This window comes from Tiliqua scincoides, chromosome 2 (genome assembly GCF_035046505.1).
Source record: "Tiliqua scincoides isolate rTilSci1 chromosome 2, rTilSci1.hap2, whole genome shotgun sequence".
NCBI lineage: Eukaryota > Metazoa > Chordata > Lepidosauria > Squamata > Scincidae > Tiliqua > Tiliqua scincoides.
In genome coordinates this window covers 140,724,530-140,741,413 of record NC_089822.1, presented here as the reverse complement: position 1 = coordinate 140,741,413, position 16,884 = coordinate 140,724,530, and the positions used below count along the sequence as shown (strand labels likewise).

Sequence of the window (16,884 nt, the reverse complement as noted above, 5' to 3'; positions counted from 1 at the left end):
CTTCTCTTTGGTGCCCTTTCCAGATAGTCTGTGCCTACATAAATAACACTATTTCATATTTAAATAACAGTCTTTGAATGTGCAAAGTGCTTCATGTGCTGTATTCTTGATATGGTTCTTACAATAACCCTGTAAAGTAACAGTCCAATCATACTCTGAGAATGCTGGTGCTGGGTATCATAAAAGCATTGTAAAGCACTTTTCAGCACCTGGGAAGTAAGTGGCGCCAGCAGGAAGGCCTGTGCCTTCCTTTACCTGCCCAACAGCCACAGGGGCAGATAAGGGAGGAAGAGCAGAATGGAGGCAGAGAGGGGGCTTTTGGGGTGGGGGGGAGCAGGCAGGGGTAGTTCAGGCCCAGGAGGGGGACGGGGATGGCACTCCATCATATCCTATCTCCTTTCCCTGGGCCTGAAAGCCCTACGTAGGGCTACTAAGTTCTGTGCCAGTGAGTTTGCTGTTGCATATCTGAGCAGCCTTGTTGAGCATATTGGGGCTCTGTATCGGGTAAGGGAACAAATGTTCCCTTACCTTGAGGAGACTTCACACCTACTCGGTTCCAGCATTGGATACAGCGTTGGCCTGGCGGATCCACTGCACCAGCATTGCATAGGATTGGGCTGTAAGCATCCCCATAGTGCACATGGTGAATCAGAGGCTGAAAGTAGTATGTCTAAGGCTACGCAGTTAGAGTTCATAGCAGAGGCAAGAGTCGAACTGGAGAAGTCCTGATTTGCAGCCCAGTCTCTTAGGCACTTTGCTATACCAGCATGTTTACAGATATATTATATGGCAACTCCCAGGTCACTGGAGTTGTGGCATTTGTCTCACAAAACTTTGTTCACTTATTAATTTGTTGCCTGGAGTGAGCCTTTAGGATAGGTGAGAGAAAAATGTAATTGCATTGGCATAACGTTTGGGTCTTGGCTTCTTTTACATTTCAGTGGAAATCCTAGGCAGCCGACAAAAGAAGGCAGAGGCACTGAAGAAGCTGACGGATGTCGCAGTTCGAATGTCAGAGGAACAGTTAGTAGAGCTTAGAGCTGACATAAAGGTGAACCTCAGACTTGTGGGTTATGCAAGCTGCATTCTAAGTTCTAATGTATGAGATGAGGAAGCGGAGGCAGAGGTCAAAATCGAGAGCAGTTATTCAGAACCGACATTCCCTGGTCTAAAATACAGTTCCTTAGCATCCTGTATGGGTTTGTTTCAGTCCCCTTGTATTCTTTCCATCAGAAGACTATAGCTGTTTATGGGCTTGTATGTATGAGGTTTCACCTCTAGCATCTTAGGTTAAGAAGAGGAACTGAAAAGATCCTCTTTCCAAGCTGTTGAGGACAAGGGTTAACATGCCAGGACTAATAGTAATGGCCTTTGATCTAAAGAATTTTTTGGATGTGATATGCAAGAAGCTTGCTGTTGTCCCCATTGTGAAAATGTCCATGATGGATTTTCTGGGCATCTGCTCTTGCTAGCAGAATCACAAGAATTTGAATTGTCAGAGGTGTGTGTATATTATAAAGAGCATACTTTTGAATCCCATGTGGCTTTAGAAAAACTTGCTGAAGTAAAGGAGATTTGTCTTTGATGCAACGGGTGGTTCTGGTAGAGCGCTGGAAATCAGGGCAGTAATAAGTTATTGCTGAACTAATATCCATGCCTTCCTAGCTCTACACATGTATGCTCCCACCATTACTCAGTAGTCCTAGCTGTGTGCCAACAAGGTACATGAATTGTGCAACCAAAATACAATGCACAGATGAAGTACCTTATTTAAACTAAGCATTTTATATATTTTTGACACAATTTGGCTGCCCCTGAAGATGGCATTTTGTATTTCAGTGTTCAGCAATTTCATTCAGAGGGAAATACTTTACGAATACATTTCAAATTTCTGTGTCGACAAGAAGCTTAAGCAAGAGCTTTTGTCTGAACTGTTTCTTGGCATTTATTAAATGCTTGTTCTCTTGCATCTTTTCCTCTTAATAGGATCACAAAAGTGGTTTTATTTGTCTCTACAGCTCTGATAAGTACTGCCTCTTTCCATTACCAGAGGGCAGAAAAAGTTATGTAGAAGTCAGATAGACCAGGTTCAATGAAATTCTGTTTCTGTAACTGCCATTCTGCTAGGAGTGCCGTTTCTAGATATTTGCTTTTTATGTTTTCCAACTTGCTGTTGATGGCATCTGAATTTTGACTTAAGTAGACAATTGGATTCCCTTGCAAAAAATTAGAGGTGGTTTTTTCTTTTTTTGTAATTGTGTAGGTTGCACAGAGAAGGGAACGTACATCTTGTTGTCACACTCCAAACTATGCCTTGGTTGTCATTAAGAATTCCATTCTTAGACTATGAATTTACTTCATAAGAAACAATTTAAACATAATTCTAAAGTTTCAGCATTTTCTCCCTATTCAGCACTTTGTTAGTGAGCGCAAATATGACGAAGATCTTGGAAGGGTAGCTCGCTTCACTTGTGACCTAGATGTGCTAAAGAAGAGTATTGAATCCTTTGGACAAGGTGAGACAGCCCAGACGCTTGGTAGAACTGGAAACCTGCAGAAGGGGTTGATGTTTTCAGTCTGGTAATTATCAGAGTGCCTTGGGGCCAGCTTTGCATGGCTAGTTAAAGTGTAGTTAGCAGTTGAACTAAATTTATCTCCCATTGACAGATACCACATTATTGTGATGATAAAGCTAAATTGGGTGAAACAATGGCCATAAATAGAGCAGTCGAGGCATGGCATTGCATGTCCAGTGAAAAATGTGTAGGTTTTCTTTGTGGGTGTCCATCTTCCTGTTCAAGCTTGCAGAGGTCCCTAGGAGGAGCAAATGACCAGCTACGCGGCTGATGGCAAGATGATGACATCACCAGGCTCTGGAACCTGGAGGGAGACTGTTAGCTGCACAGCTGATGGCAGCTTTGGCTGAAGGCAAAGCAGCAGGGAAGTATGAGGTTTTAAAAGATGGAACAGCATGGAGTTGAACGAAGGAGAGACAAAAATGACCGGAGAGGAGGGAGAGTGGAGCAGAGGGATGAGTACTGGTTGGAGGTGGGAGGAGCAGCCCAGGAAAGATGAGGAAAGCCTTGAAAAGAAGAAGAAATAAAGAAGTCTGAGCAGCATTGGTCTGGTTGTCTGTAGTGTTTTGGGGCCCTGTGGTCCTCTCTGCACCTCAGATATCATACCCATAATGCCTATGATGTGGACCTGCCCTCTTGGGACAAACCCCCAGGAGTGGGGGAAGTCTGCAGAGCCCTTGCCAGAAAGGCTTCGCTCATAACCCTATCTGCTCATGAGGCTTTCTCTGAGGGCCCAGCTGGAATCAGTCCCTCTGGAACCATTTGTCCTCGAACTCATAGCCCAGCTCGGTATAATTTCAGGAAAGAACAGAAGACCCATTTTTCATTAGGTGGACTTTTATTTTACAAAGAAAATGGAAATTGTAATACCCTTTCAAATGGGCAAAGAAATGGGAGACGGAAGAGAAGTTTTTTTATTATTTTTTAATTTGGTACCTAGTCTTGGTGATTATACAAGACATTTTGAACCTGATGTCATCTTCAAGAGGACATAAAGGATTTATTGAGTGGCCTTGGATTACTGTGGGCTACTTTATAAAGGCTCCCTTTGTGTTCCCATTTCAGTTTCACATCCAAAGAACAGTTACTCTACTCGGTCACGGTGCAGTTCAGTCACCTCTGTGTCTGTGAACAGCCCAGACGACGCAGCTACCAGAGAATGTGCCTCTGCTTCTGTTCCAAGCCTTGCCACAGCCAATAAGAAACCACCATCCCCAGCAGAAATCCCTGCCAGTGCAACAAGCCGCCCATTTCAACCCTATCGTGAGGTAACTGCCTAACTTTACCTATTGCTGTTGATAGTCTGGCATGGGGATTGACTAGGAATGCCAAGTGTGGTGGCCTTTCACTTCATGTATGTGCGTGTGCCTCTTGGCTATATTTCACTTCTAGAATTTCAACCTTGTAGCACTCTTAAGAGCCTTACACTCTTAGCCAAGCTACTTCCTAGCTGTGTGGGGACATGGAGGCTACCATAAAAAGTGAGACCATTATGCTGCTGCAGCAGCTTGTTTGCTTTCCCATGAAGATCCTGTACTTGAAACTTGTATCCAGTTTGCTTGTCGAGTTGACTGATTGGAAGAAATTTGGCTTGATTGTTGCTTGCACAGCAGCTCAGAGCTCATTTTCTGAAATCTTACTTAATCCCATAATGGTATTTCTTAGGCCTGAAAATAGGGGTTCTTTTTCATTCTAAGCAGAATGTACCTGCAATTTAAAATGACTGTTTTCCACTTTCTGTGTTTCGCAAACGATATATTGTAAGTGATGCATTTGCTCCCGGCTGAAAGATGTTCTGTGCACCACTTCTGTGTGTGTTCAAAGAATCGGGGGGGGGGGGGGAGGACCATGAATTTTGAGACAAGAAGTTGCACCATTTTTCTCATACACTGACCTTGTATGCTAAATGCTAATAATTTTAGATACCCGTTGCTAACAGCAACTCTTAAAATTGGAACCTGGCAAGAGGTTTTTGCTCTCCTGATTTAATATTGGAATATTCTTGGCATCTGTGACTCTGAGCTGAATGAGGCAAAAGGTGCAGGCAAACATTGATCTTCCCTTTCTTTCCATTTCAGGGGTTCCAGGGTAACAGAAGACCTGGTCAAGGTTATAGGCCCCAAGGACAACGCCAGAATGGACCCTTGCACCCCAATTCAAACCGGTACAGAAATGGGCCTTGGTACCAGTCCAACTCCAGGTCCCGTCCTCCTCTTGGAAACACAAACAACCTCAGCCAGACTTGTGCCACAGGACCTAATGGAACTGGCACTGGCCCTGAGACAGGTCCACCAGCCCCAACTGCACATGCGCATTTGGGTACTCTCAACAAAGAAACCAAGGCTCTCCCACAGCGGAAACCTAGGCCAAACCAGTGCGAGGTAGCCAGTTCTTGAGGACCATGAACTCTGACACCTTCCAAAACTGGATAACAGGATTGTAGGACACACCTAGCTAGAGATGTTAATAAGGAAAGTTTACACTTGCTGTCCCTGTGCCACTTCTTTTCCCCAGTCATTCCTTTTTGGGAAAGCAGCTTCGTCTTGCTTTTCCTGTCCTTGCTTCCTGCCATGTGACATGGGTTAGGCTTTAGTGGAAAAATGCACACTTATGCTGTAAGGCGTGGCCTTGCCAAACCTCACTGCTGCCGCCTCCTTTGCACACTGTGGCTCCTCTTGTACTGGTGCCATCCTGGAAACATTGGCAGAGTCTCTCAGCCAACGAGCAAAAGGGTAGGGGGAATGTCTTCCACGAGCCCCAACCCTACAGCCTCTGTCCTTCCCCCCTCCCTAAATGCTGCTAGCCAGGCCTTACTTCTAACAGCAAAGCTATTCATGCTGGCAATGAAACAAATTGCTGTGAACTGTGAGACTGGGATGCAAAATCCAAATGGGAGGAGCCATAAGAGCAATTGCTGGGATGGTTTTTGTCTTTTTACATCTTCTCTAAATACTACAATTGGGGTAACTGGGCTTGTATGCTTCTTCCACCAGAGGATGGGAGAGACCCAGTCCTCCTGAAAGAAGCAATGTTGTCTGTACGTCATGTATACATTTCAATGTTCCCTACTTTTAATGTTTGGTAAAGGATGGGAGGCTTCGTTTGTTTACCTTCCAGCCACAATCCCACCATCTGATCCTAAACTAAATTTCTAGCAATTTAATTAGCAGTGCTAATCCTAGGTGATCTCAAATAAAATGAAAATTGCTAGTCTTTCTCTATCCTTATATAAATAAAAATGACGTACATGTTTGAAAGATGGCGGCTTCCACCGTGCCTTTATTTCTAGTCATTGGAGAGGTTGGTACAGTTTGGGTTTGTTCCTCTAATGCTAATGGCATAGTTCAGTTGCAGCTTATAAACAAAGAGGGAAAACTGTTTGTTATGCTTGGTGTGTCTCAAAGACAGATTAATTGAGATGGCAGTACTTCAGGCTGGGGCTGACAAGCCAAGAAAAGACAGGAAGAAAGATCAGAGGTTTTGGGAAGGTAGCAACTTGTAACAATTATATAGTGCTAGAGTGTTCAAAGTGCTTCACATGATTTCATTAATATGTACCAGCACCACATAAGGTTGGCCAGCATTCTTAACCCCATTTTGCAAGTAGGCATACCACCACCTCTCAGGCTCAGCCATCCAAAGTCCATCCAGTGAGTTCATGGCAGATGTGACAATATAGAGAATTCCTGGTTCAGAGTTCAGTCTTATAGCCACTATATAGCACTAGTTTTTGTAAAACTAGTGCTCAAAAATGTGGTGCATCTCATAGGTGGTCAGCCATTTACTGTAAGGGTCTTGTGTGACTATTCCCATTTATCCTTGGCAAGTAAACTGTCCTTATTGAGTAGACTTTCAAAAAAATTTTCCTCAATGCATCAAAGTTGCAAGAGAATCACATGGTGCCATTTTTGAAATTCTCTCTCCTGAATTGTAGAACATACTCTTTTTAGTGTATCTAGATCTGCATTGTACAGTTATATATAAAAGCAGAAATTAGGTATAAAACCCCATATTTGTTTGCTGATTAATTACGTTCTACTTGATGGTCATAACATGTCCGATGGCTTCCTTGACCTTGCAAACATGGAATTCATTGCTATACTCATGCTTATCTTCCATATTTCATGAAAAATGGCATTTTAAAAAAAATTGTGTGATATAGCCCTGCAACTCAAATTCATAGTGGAATTTTTGGGGGGATGCTTGTTCAATGGAGGACATGCTTGTCAAACATCTATCAGTGGGAATGTTGATATGCAGCTTCTGTATGTGGTGTTTTTGCTATCATACAACCATAGCATTGTTGAAAATAGCACAGGGAAGGGTTGAGATTTTAGCATACCTACAAGCTTAGGTAGAAATGGAGATGTGATTAGTTTAAAAGGACTGTCATAGCAGGTAAGCAAGTCAATAAAATTATACCTGTTTGAAAAGTATATGTAGTCTTTCCATTACCCAGAGAGGTATGCAAATGATTGAATGTTCAGCACAACAAAGAGTTAGGGTACATGATAGAGTTGTAATCAAGAGGTCAGGGAGGGAAGGTGCATCTTACCAGATTGCATTGATTAGAGGGGGAGAATAATGTGAGTTCACGCTTAATCTATCCATCCCAAATAAGCAAATCTAAAACAATTCAGACGTGAGTTGATGTCCTTTCAGGATCATCCACCACCAACTCTGAAAACATTGTCTACAGTATCATTCTGTTGGCTTCAAAATTTGTGCAGTGTTGAACCATTAATACATGATTATCATTCTGGGGCCAAGCAGGTTCATCATTGTCTGCTGCCTGTTGCTAGTGTTCATCTGTATAGTTATAAATCACAAAGAGATCTGTCAAGGAACTCTGAGTCTGCATCCTTAAACCCAACTGAAAATACAGCAGCTTGTTTCCCAGGCTTCTGGCCTTCCTCCCATTGTGGTGGTGAGATCTGACTTTTTATAAAAAGAGCTCTGAGCAGGTGGCACAGAAAAGAGTTTGTACTTTGAGTCTAGGCTAGTACATAGGGTTCAAGTTTTCCTAGTGAAGCTTGTTTCCCTGTCTTATCCCAATCGATGGTACATGAAAGCTCCACATTGGAAGAAGAAAAAATCAACTGACTCGTTTACTAGGAGGGTGCCAAGAGAAAAGGTGAAGTATTTTCCACAGTGAATATAATCCCCTGAAGAGGCTTGTTTTGGTTTAGCTTGGTATAATTAGTGAATATACTTAAACTGAAATGAAAATGAGCTACTCTGAGAAAATCTATCCATAAACAAAGCCTGTATTAATATGAAGAGAATTTGGATAATCCTCCCTACAAAGTCCTGGACGAAGTGACCAGACCTCTGCTGAATTCAGGTGTCCTTTAAAAAACAGGAGCTAATTTGTGAAGTAGCCAAACCAGCCCTTTTCCTTCAGCAATGCTGTTTTTTAAATCTTCTGAGACTGAAGATTCCTGCCCCACAGCAGCAGTGGTTGACTTGAAAACTTTAGAAGATGCTCCCATCATGACACCAGAAACTGTTCTGTTCAGGATATGACAACCATTTGTCTTGGAGAATTATCATTACAGTAAAAGCTGCTGAGGTATAAAGATGTGTGTATGTCTCGAATTTGCATCATTCCAATTTATTGTCAACTTATTTTCAGCCTATTTGCTCTGTAGATCTGGAGCAGGAAGTGCTGACATGAACAGCTTACATTATGTCTCTGGTGTACTTCCAGGGAATTTACAAGGCCATGAGTTTAGTCTGAAAGCAGATTTCTGGGACAAAGATCATCACAGGTTACAAACTGTGATGGGTTTTGCAACCTCCTGATTTTAGAAATAGGCTACCTCAGAATGCAAGGGAGAGCACCAGGATGCAGATGTCTTGTGTGCTCCATGAGGCAGCTGGTGGACCACTGAGATACAGGAAGCTGGACTAGATGGGCCTGATCCAGCAGGGCTCTTATGTTCATCAGTGCAAATGGTTGCAACAGAACTTTCAAAAGACCTCTGCTGTGTGCAGGCTTCTCCCCTATGTACCCCTATAAACCTTCTTGAGCTGGGGCAGCAGAAGACACACAGCAGGTGTTGGTTCATTTGGAATCTTTTAAACATCCTGTCCTATAGCGGTTCACTGTAAGGTGATAATTTGCAATGAAGGAGCAACATGAGTAGTCCATCATGTAATGTTTAAGCATTGTAAAACCATTACAGTAAAAACAATCATATGGATACTAAAACTCAGAGAACCCATATGAAGTACAACTCTCTTCCTCTTCTTAATCCCAGACCATCCCATTGCTACACACACACTGTCTCAAATGGAAAATCTTTTAAAGTATAAGGTCTCACCAGCTGTTGCAGCATATGCTAGGTTCCCTCATTGTTAAGTTCAAAAGGGAAAGGCTATTGCATGGCTACTTGGAAAGGGATTAGGGAAGACAGCATAAATTCACTGTGATGTGCAAAAGCTGATGTTGAGTAGCAGCAACTAACATGAGGCAGGAAGTTCCAGATTCAAACTTAATCTCCATTTTGAACTTGCTGAGTGGTGCATACCACACTGCCTGTCTTAGTCTGCTCCACACCCACCTGCAGCACAGAGCCATAATAACTACAGCTCTAACAGTTGACTCTAACTATAATAGTAATAATAATAATAATAATAACTAATGTACAGGGATGTTGTAAGGATTACTGAAATTATGTATGTGAAGTGTTGTGCACTTGAAATACATGACACTAATAGCTCCCACAGCTATAATAGTATTCTGCATATAGCACTCTTTGTCCTGAGTGTAATTTTTACAGTTGCAGGGAAGTACAGCAGGCTGGGCTTTGCTTTCTGCCAACAAGCAGGCCTCTGTTCATCACAAACTCTCAGATGGGTTTAAGCCACATCCTACAATTGGGGAAGGCCAGAGCAAGCCTACTCACCTTGGCTGGTGAATACCAAGCACTCTTAATTATTTGTCTTGCTGGTCAAGCAGCCATTTCTGACACATTTCCTTCTGGGACATGAGCCAGGAAACATGGAACGGAACACAGGAATGGCAGACGGGAGACACTGTCCTGACATTGATGACTTCTCCCCTGGCAGGTGTAGTTGCTTATGCAGATATCCATGGGAATACTTGGCAGACACACCTGATGGAAGAGTGAGGAACTAGGCTGAGAGATACAGAACAGGGAAGCTCCTGGTTGATGACAATCTTCACATTTTCTCTCTCTGCAACTCATGAGGAGTACCTTGTCATAGGACCCATTTGTGACAGCTGGTACTGACTATCCAGGATTCTCCCTCCCCTGGTGTTCATTTTGTCTCCAGAGGCAGCCAGGTAGCCCTTCAACACACAGATGCAAGCAAGATGCTCTTTGCCTTCCCTATTCTGTGCCACCCATATTACTAGTAGTGACCAACAGCTGGACAACCTACTTGCTCTTGTGGGGAGGAGGGCTATTTTGTTCTTCAGAGCTGCCTGACAAACAGCTATGTCACTGGTGCTGCTCTATCCAGCATGGGGATATGGTGAGGTGGAAGCTACACCTCTCACTCTGCTGTCTGTCAGTCATGGCACTCTTAAAGGCACAGGAGACCTGCTAGAATGAGAAGGTGTGTGCTCTATTCTTCTGGATTGCTTTCAGAACTCTACTACTAGTGCTGTTCAATAAGTTTGTGGGCTGCGTTCTTTCTTTCTGCTGTGGTAATTATGAAGATCAGAAAGGGAGCTCTCATGAATGCTGTGAGGCATCACCTCAGTTGTCTTTAGAATGAGACACCCAATGGGAGGAAGCTAACTTCTCATCAGGGTGGAAAGTCTGCATCTTCTCCTCCCTCTAGCTTCTGGAGCGCCGGCAAGTCTCATAAAGCAGCTTCCAGGAGTTCACAATCCCTTGATTACTGCTGGCAGGACTAACTGTTGTTTGGCCATGTGGCAATGAGAATGGAGTGGGGAGAGTGGATTACAACGTATCCTCTGAGGAAAGAGCCAGTAGACATGGCCAGTCAACCAAGTGAACCCAGGAAAGGTGTGGCCGGATGGAATGGGAAGAGCTACTCAGAATAAAAGGCAACGTGAGAGCCACCTAACAGTGCAATTCTATCCTTAAAAATGGTTCTGGATAGTATGGGCTATGATGTAGGTCAGTGATTACCAAACGTTTTTGATTGGCGGTTCCCTTGACCTATAGGGCCATTGGCTGCAGCTCCCCATTAGGGTTATAATCCTATACATTGTATAGGGTGGTGGGTTTTTCTTGGAGATTCCATGGCTCCCCTAACTGGTTTCCATGGCTCCTGGAGCCACAGCTCACAGTTTGGGAATCACTGATGTAGGTCTTTGGATGCTAGCAGAACTTTGTTCTTACTACACTATGCCATGACTTTACCTGGAAGGATGGTGCTTCACAGTGATGCTGGCAAACTCCATGTCATTGAACCCCAGATGCTGGTGCAACTCCAGCAGTTGTAAGCCCCCAAATGGAGGGAAGAATATGGGCACAGTGTGGGAAGGACAGGGAGAAGCTGATGATGCCATAGCTGATCTCTCCTCCAACGAAAGACATGCCCCCTTTGTTGGTATGATCTACTGAATATCCAAATGGCTGTAAATCTAAAATCATAGAAATCAATGAGGGGAGCATATCTCCCAACTTCCCTCTTCACCCCACCCCCACTCTGCTATGACTGAGTATAGGCTGGGGACTAAAGTCTGCAGCCAATCACAATACTCTCACCCCAGGGCTAAAGCCCCTGCCACGAAGCCCTTAATTCCAATTATAGGGTGCGTGGCATGGGGCTATACCTCTCTGGCTTCATGACATGCACACTTAGAGCAAGGGAAGGGGGATTTTGGTGGTGGGACTTTGGGGAAAGGGTACTTTGCACATACAGCCTGCTGTCCTCTGAATGTACAGTATACTGGAAGAGTACTTGGTTACATCCTGTCAGAATTCTCATTGCATGCGCCCTGCCCCAGGAGGACTCCACACACAAACATCCAACTGGAACTTCAACTCCCAACAGAGAGTGCAAGGACAACGTACCCCACACAGGTAATGAGGGGCAGGGGGACTGCCATGCCTCCAAGTTTGGACTTTAGGTTGTTTGATACTGACTGTTACGAGAATGCTGGGCTTGTGAATGCTGGGCAAGTGCAGGTTGGAGAGAGAAGCAGCAGAGAATAGTGTAAAGCAGGAGTAGGAAAGAAACCTGAGAGAGAAGGGTGGAGAAGACTGCAGAGGAAATGTAAAGGCACAGGGAACTGAAACTGACAGATGGAAAGAACTGGAAGGCTACTCTACACCTGTGAATAGACACTGTGCCACATCACCCACTTGGGGCAAAGAATTTGTATATTATTATTAATCGCAAGCCAACGCACATTTTGCTGTCTTAAAATTAGACCTACTCCTGGGTATATTTGGGGTGCGGATTCTAAAAATAGCATCAGTTTTGCCCAATCATGTTTAGTTTTGGAGATACAGCATAGCCTTGTTAGTGAATGGTTCAAGAAGCTCCCTTGTGAGAAGCCCTGGCTGCTTGAACCATTCACTAACGAGGCTATGCCGTATCTCCGAAACCAGAGGCAATAGGGCAAAAGCAATGCCATCTTTGGAATCAGCAGCCAAATTCATATAAAACCACCATAAATTGTGGGAAAAAGTTTTTCTGACCCTCAACTTCGCAGGCCTGTGTTATTGGCCTGTGTTGTTATTGGAATTTAAGCTTTTTTACCTTGCTCTTCAGACAGCCAGGCCTATTCATTGTTTTGCTTGTTAGTTAATTGGCTCTGTTAGCTGTGTTTAATCTATGAGCTGAAGCGACATTGTACAAATTCATTAGACTCCACTGTGATTGCCAATTTGTCTCTCTTCACTCCTGGTAAAGAACGGTGTGCGTTACAATTGCTCTGCCCATTTCCCATTGTACGATTTAAATTATAAGCCTCTGACATTCAGCATCTTTGCACCTTTCCTCCCAGCCTCAAGCATGTTCTTTCTAAGGGCAAAGTATTTTCAGCCTGGGATGTGTATTTAATGAAACTCTTAAGTCAGGCAGTTTTATTATATATTTTTTTCCCCAGGAAGCCTACTTTTGAGCTTTAAAAGTTGTGACATTTTTATGCTTAAATAACTCTGGGTTTTTAAAACTTTAGACTTGCCTGTAGGCTATTTGAGAAGCCATTGCTTTGCAAAGATTTTTAAACATATTAATAAGTAACCTAGTTTAAGTGTGTGTAAGTAACTAATCTACACGCAGGCCTAGACCAAGCTGCATAACAATTTCTCCTCCCACCTTATCTGTCACTGTCCTGGCTGTAGAGCTCCATGACATCTTAGATGCACAAAGATCGCCTCTCAGACCCATGTATTCCTGGTGATAATTTTGATCAGGTTGTAATATTGTAAAACCTGGGGTTGTAAAACCCCTGGGGGCTGGGGATAAGAATAGGCCTTCGGTTTGGCTGTACTTGTTGTAAGAGGCGACTAAACAGCCACTGGGTAGATGGGACTCGTCAGCCTGGGAAGGCAGCTCATCTAAGAGAAGGAAAACTCTGATCCCAAACCTCCACTGCCTTGTGGCTACATCCAGTTATGGAAAAGGCTTCAGGAGGCACCCTCGAGGCAAAATCCGGAGCCGGAGTCCCTGAGGCAGTTTGTGGCTGTATACAGTCACGCTCTGGCAACTCCTGCCACAACGCTGGAACCAACCGTATTGGCTTCTGCCTTTCCATTGGACCATTTCAGCGACATGGAGAGGCGGGATTTGCTGCATAGGTAACAGCCTATCCTCCATATCTATTTACCCAGGCTTCACACACTGGAGAGGACACTGTTCCAGAACACTATTCAGAGCGCGATAGTCTCTGAGACTGAAGGATGCCAACTCAATATTGTAATGAGGTACTTGACAACTCAAAACAAAGCATATGTTTGCTTGTTAAATGCAAGAATCCTAAATGACTAGCAAGGCTGGCCTCTTTTTTTCCCTCCCATATGGTGGCCCAAAGTGGTTGAATGATACAATACATTTGTATCTTCCACAGTGAACAGAAGGAATTTCCCCTTCTTGGTCATTTGCTTCTGCGGATGCTGAGCAGCAGAACATGCTCATAGCAGAAGAAGAAAAGTCATAGAGATATGACAGGGTCAGGGCCATATCACAGGGTTGTGGAAAAGTCAGCTACTGTCAGTTAGATGGTTCAACTAAATTAGTGCCTCTTGAATGCTTTGGATCAGAAAGTCTGAATAACAGAAGATATGCACCATGTTAACACCTTCATTTCCACAAGTATGTGTGGCATCCAGGAGAATCAGAATATATATTTTTGTTTTAGCAGGTTAAGGTGCTGCTGGTTCTAAGAGTTCTTCTATTTTGAAATCTTGCTTTGGATTCTGTAATAGCAGTCTGGTGCATTGGCTAGGGTCCTGACCATGAGGCAGCCTGATGTGGCTGGCATCAGTAGCAGATGGCAAGGGGAAAGATTCAGGGTGCCTTTCATCCCCAGTCTGCCACCACCCCCTCCAGTCCAGTGCGGACATGAGCCACATTGATTCGCTCCATTGCATGATTTTTGCAAACCTGGACTTCTGTTTTATTTACAGGACCATGCAAATGAGGCACTCCTTTGTTAACCTGGCTCCTGTAAATAGAACCAGAAGCCCCACACTTTCAGGATTTGCCTGGGTTTGCAAAACCCCTGAAACAGAGCATGGTAACAGGCTTTTTTTTCCAGTGCAAGGTGGTGGCAGCAGATCCAAGGGTGTGTCAGGCAGCAACCCCAGTCCCACCTCCCTGGTCTGGGTCTGAAAAACAAAGACTCATGTGCCCGTGCTGGAACCATGATGTACAGGTTGCATACAAGCAAGGGCACGCCACAGGTTCTCTTGTGAAACAAGTCCAACTTTCTCCCTCACCTCCTGCCTTCACAACACATCTGACAGTCATGCTTATTAGGGATACAAAACACTGATCTCAGTTGTCTCTTTTTCCTCCCCCACCCACTTTCCACCCTCCATTTTCAGGCATGTCCTGCCTTTCTATTTTTCTAGTCATGCCACAGATATTAGTCTACTTAATGATCAAATGATGCAAAATGCAGATTGTGCAAAGAAGCTGAAGAAACTATTTGTCACATACTTAGTTCCTGCAAGAAGATTGCACAGGTTGATTATAAATTTAGACATAATTCAGTGGCTCAAATGATCCATTGGATTTATGCAGAAACTACAACATCAAAACAGTTAATAATTGGTGGGAGCTTAAACCAGAAAAAGTGATAGAAAATAAGAAAGTGAAGATCTTGTGGGATTTTCAAATACAAACTGATAAGGTTTTGACACACAATACACCAGACATTACAGTAAAAATAAAGGGACCATTATCAACATACCAATACCTGGCAATAGTAGGATTGATGAAAAAGAACATGAAAAAAATCAGTAAATATGAGGATCTAAAAACTGAAATTCAAAGACTATGGTGCAAACCAGCAGTGATCATCTCAATGGTGATTGGCACATTAGATGCAGTCCCCAGAACACTTAAATTACATCTAAAACATCTGAACATTGACAAAATTACTATTGGTCAAATTCAAAAAACCACCCTGCTTGGTTTGGCACACATTATTCGCAAATACATTATGACGTCCTAGGTCCCTGGGTGAGGCACGACTAGTAATGGACGCCAAGTCCAGCTAAAAAATGGGCAGCTGTGATATGCAAGAAAATAATAACATTGCAGAAGACCCAGATAACTATCATTAGCTTAAGAGCATCAAGCTCATTGTTGCACTCATGAAAGACTGAGACTGGAAGAAGCTCAGAAGATACCAAGAGTCTTGGTATCAGATCTGGAACTGCAGTTTCTCCTGGTTCTTTCCTCCCACCTGCTGCAGTAAGACTGGCTCTCTCACTTAATCCTATAGCAGGTTAGTGAAAGGAATAAGATGTAACAAGGATGGGAGATGGGCTCACTATGTTATTACAAGCTTCATGGAAAAACCGTTCTTTGAATAGATGTTTTGTGTCATGGACACTGTCTTACATAAGTTAAAAAAAAACAACATTCATATGCAGATTAGACTAGATAGTTGCACTGCAGCTGAATAATATATTATACCCACATTTTAAAAAGATTAAAGTTCTAAAAAAAACACAGCAGTGAAGGTTTCATTTTTAGTCAAAGAAGACTAACCAAATATTTTTTTGGAAATGATTATGGTTAGATGGTGATTGTAATACAGTATGCAGTGTATATATTGTTTGGATGGCTATTCCTAAAGTTCCTGCTCTGCTTCTGCAATCTCCTCCTTCAATGGAGCTCATAATGGGGGCTGAACCTGACAAAGACCTTACAAGGAAGGTTCAGAGAGGGTAACTTACCCAGAACTACTTATTGAGCTTTGCGGCTGAGCAGGGATTTGAACCCGTTTCCCCATTGCAGGTCCAACACTCTAGCCCAGTGTTCCCCAAACCTTTTAACATCAGAACCCACCTAAAAAGAAAGTTCTACTTTACCAGCCACTTAAGCTTCTGTGGTTATGATGGTGAACTGGAAGCAGTGCTCCCCCAAGTAGCAGGTTGTTTAACCTTTGGTGCATATTGCCTAATCGACCCTATCAGTTTTGCAAACCACCAAAAATAGGGTTGTGGTCTACTGGTTGGGTTGGACCACGGACCCGTAGTTTGGGAACTGATGCTCTAGCCACTATACAACATAACCCTGTACAAGGTAGGGGAGAAACGGCAGCTGAGCACAAGCTCTGCATGCAAAATGCAGAGCTTGTGCTCAGCTATTGAGCTGTAGTTTCTCTTCTACCTTGTACAGGGTTAGTGGTGTAGTGGCTAGAGCTGCAGTTCCCAAACTGTGGGTCTGTGGCTCCAGTTTCAGTCCCCACCATCTCCAGTCAAACGGAGTCTCAAGACCAAACTAAGTGTGTTGTGGGATCTCCCAAGATCTTTCTCCTGAACTGAAAGTAGTCATATGCAGGGATTGGATGACTGGTCATGACTATTGTGCTGAGGATGTGTGTGTGATGAATCTTTTAACCTGTGCTCTTTCCTTAATAATAACCTCATAGGTACAGCTGCTCTTAGCTGCAGAGGGGGAAGATGCCAGGCACAATAAGGGTGCCTTGTTTTACCCCTCTGTGCCCACTAACAGGTTAGGGCAGTGGTTCTCGCACATTTAGCACCAGGACCCACTTTTTAGAATGAGAATCTACGAGGACCCAATGGAAGTGACATCATCAAGCAGGAAAATTTTTTACAATCCTAGACTGCAATCCTACCCACAGTTACCCAGCAGTAAGTCCCTTTGACTATCA

At 43.5% G+C, this 16,884-nt stretch overlaps 1 protein-coding gene across 2 annotated transcripts in view; it reads left to right on the top strand.

Annotated features, from left to right (window-relative positions):
- The window catches only part of SPATS2 (spermatogenesis associated serine rich 2), a 53,431-nt gene extending 47,651 nt beyond the window's left edge, over window positions 1–5,780 (top strand). For both annotated transcript variants that reach the window (XM_066617381.1, XM_066617380.1), the window contains 4 exons: window positions 942–1,051; window positions 2,414–2,516; window positions 3,642–3,844; window positions 4,655–5,780. In XM_066617381.1, the coding sequence (XP_066473478.1) occupies window positions 942–1,051; window positions 2,414–2,516; window positions 3,642–3,844; window positions 4,655–4,972 (734 nt within the window). In that variant the 3' untranslated portion in view covers window positions 4,973–5,780. The remainder of the gene's footprint in view (window positions 1–941; window positions 1,052–2,413; window positions 2,517–3,641; window positions 3,845–4,654) is intronic.
- Window positions 5,781–16,884: the final 11,104 nt, after the last annotated feature.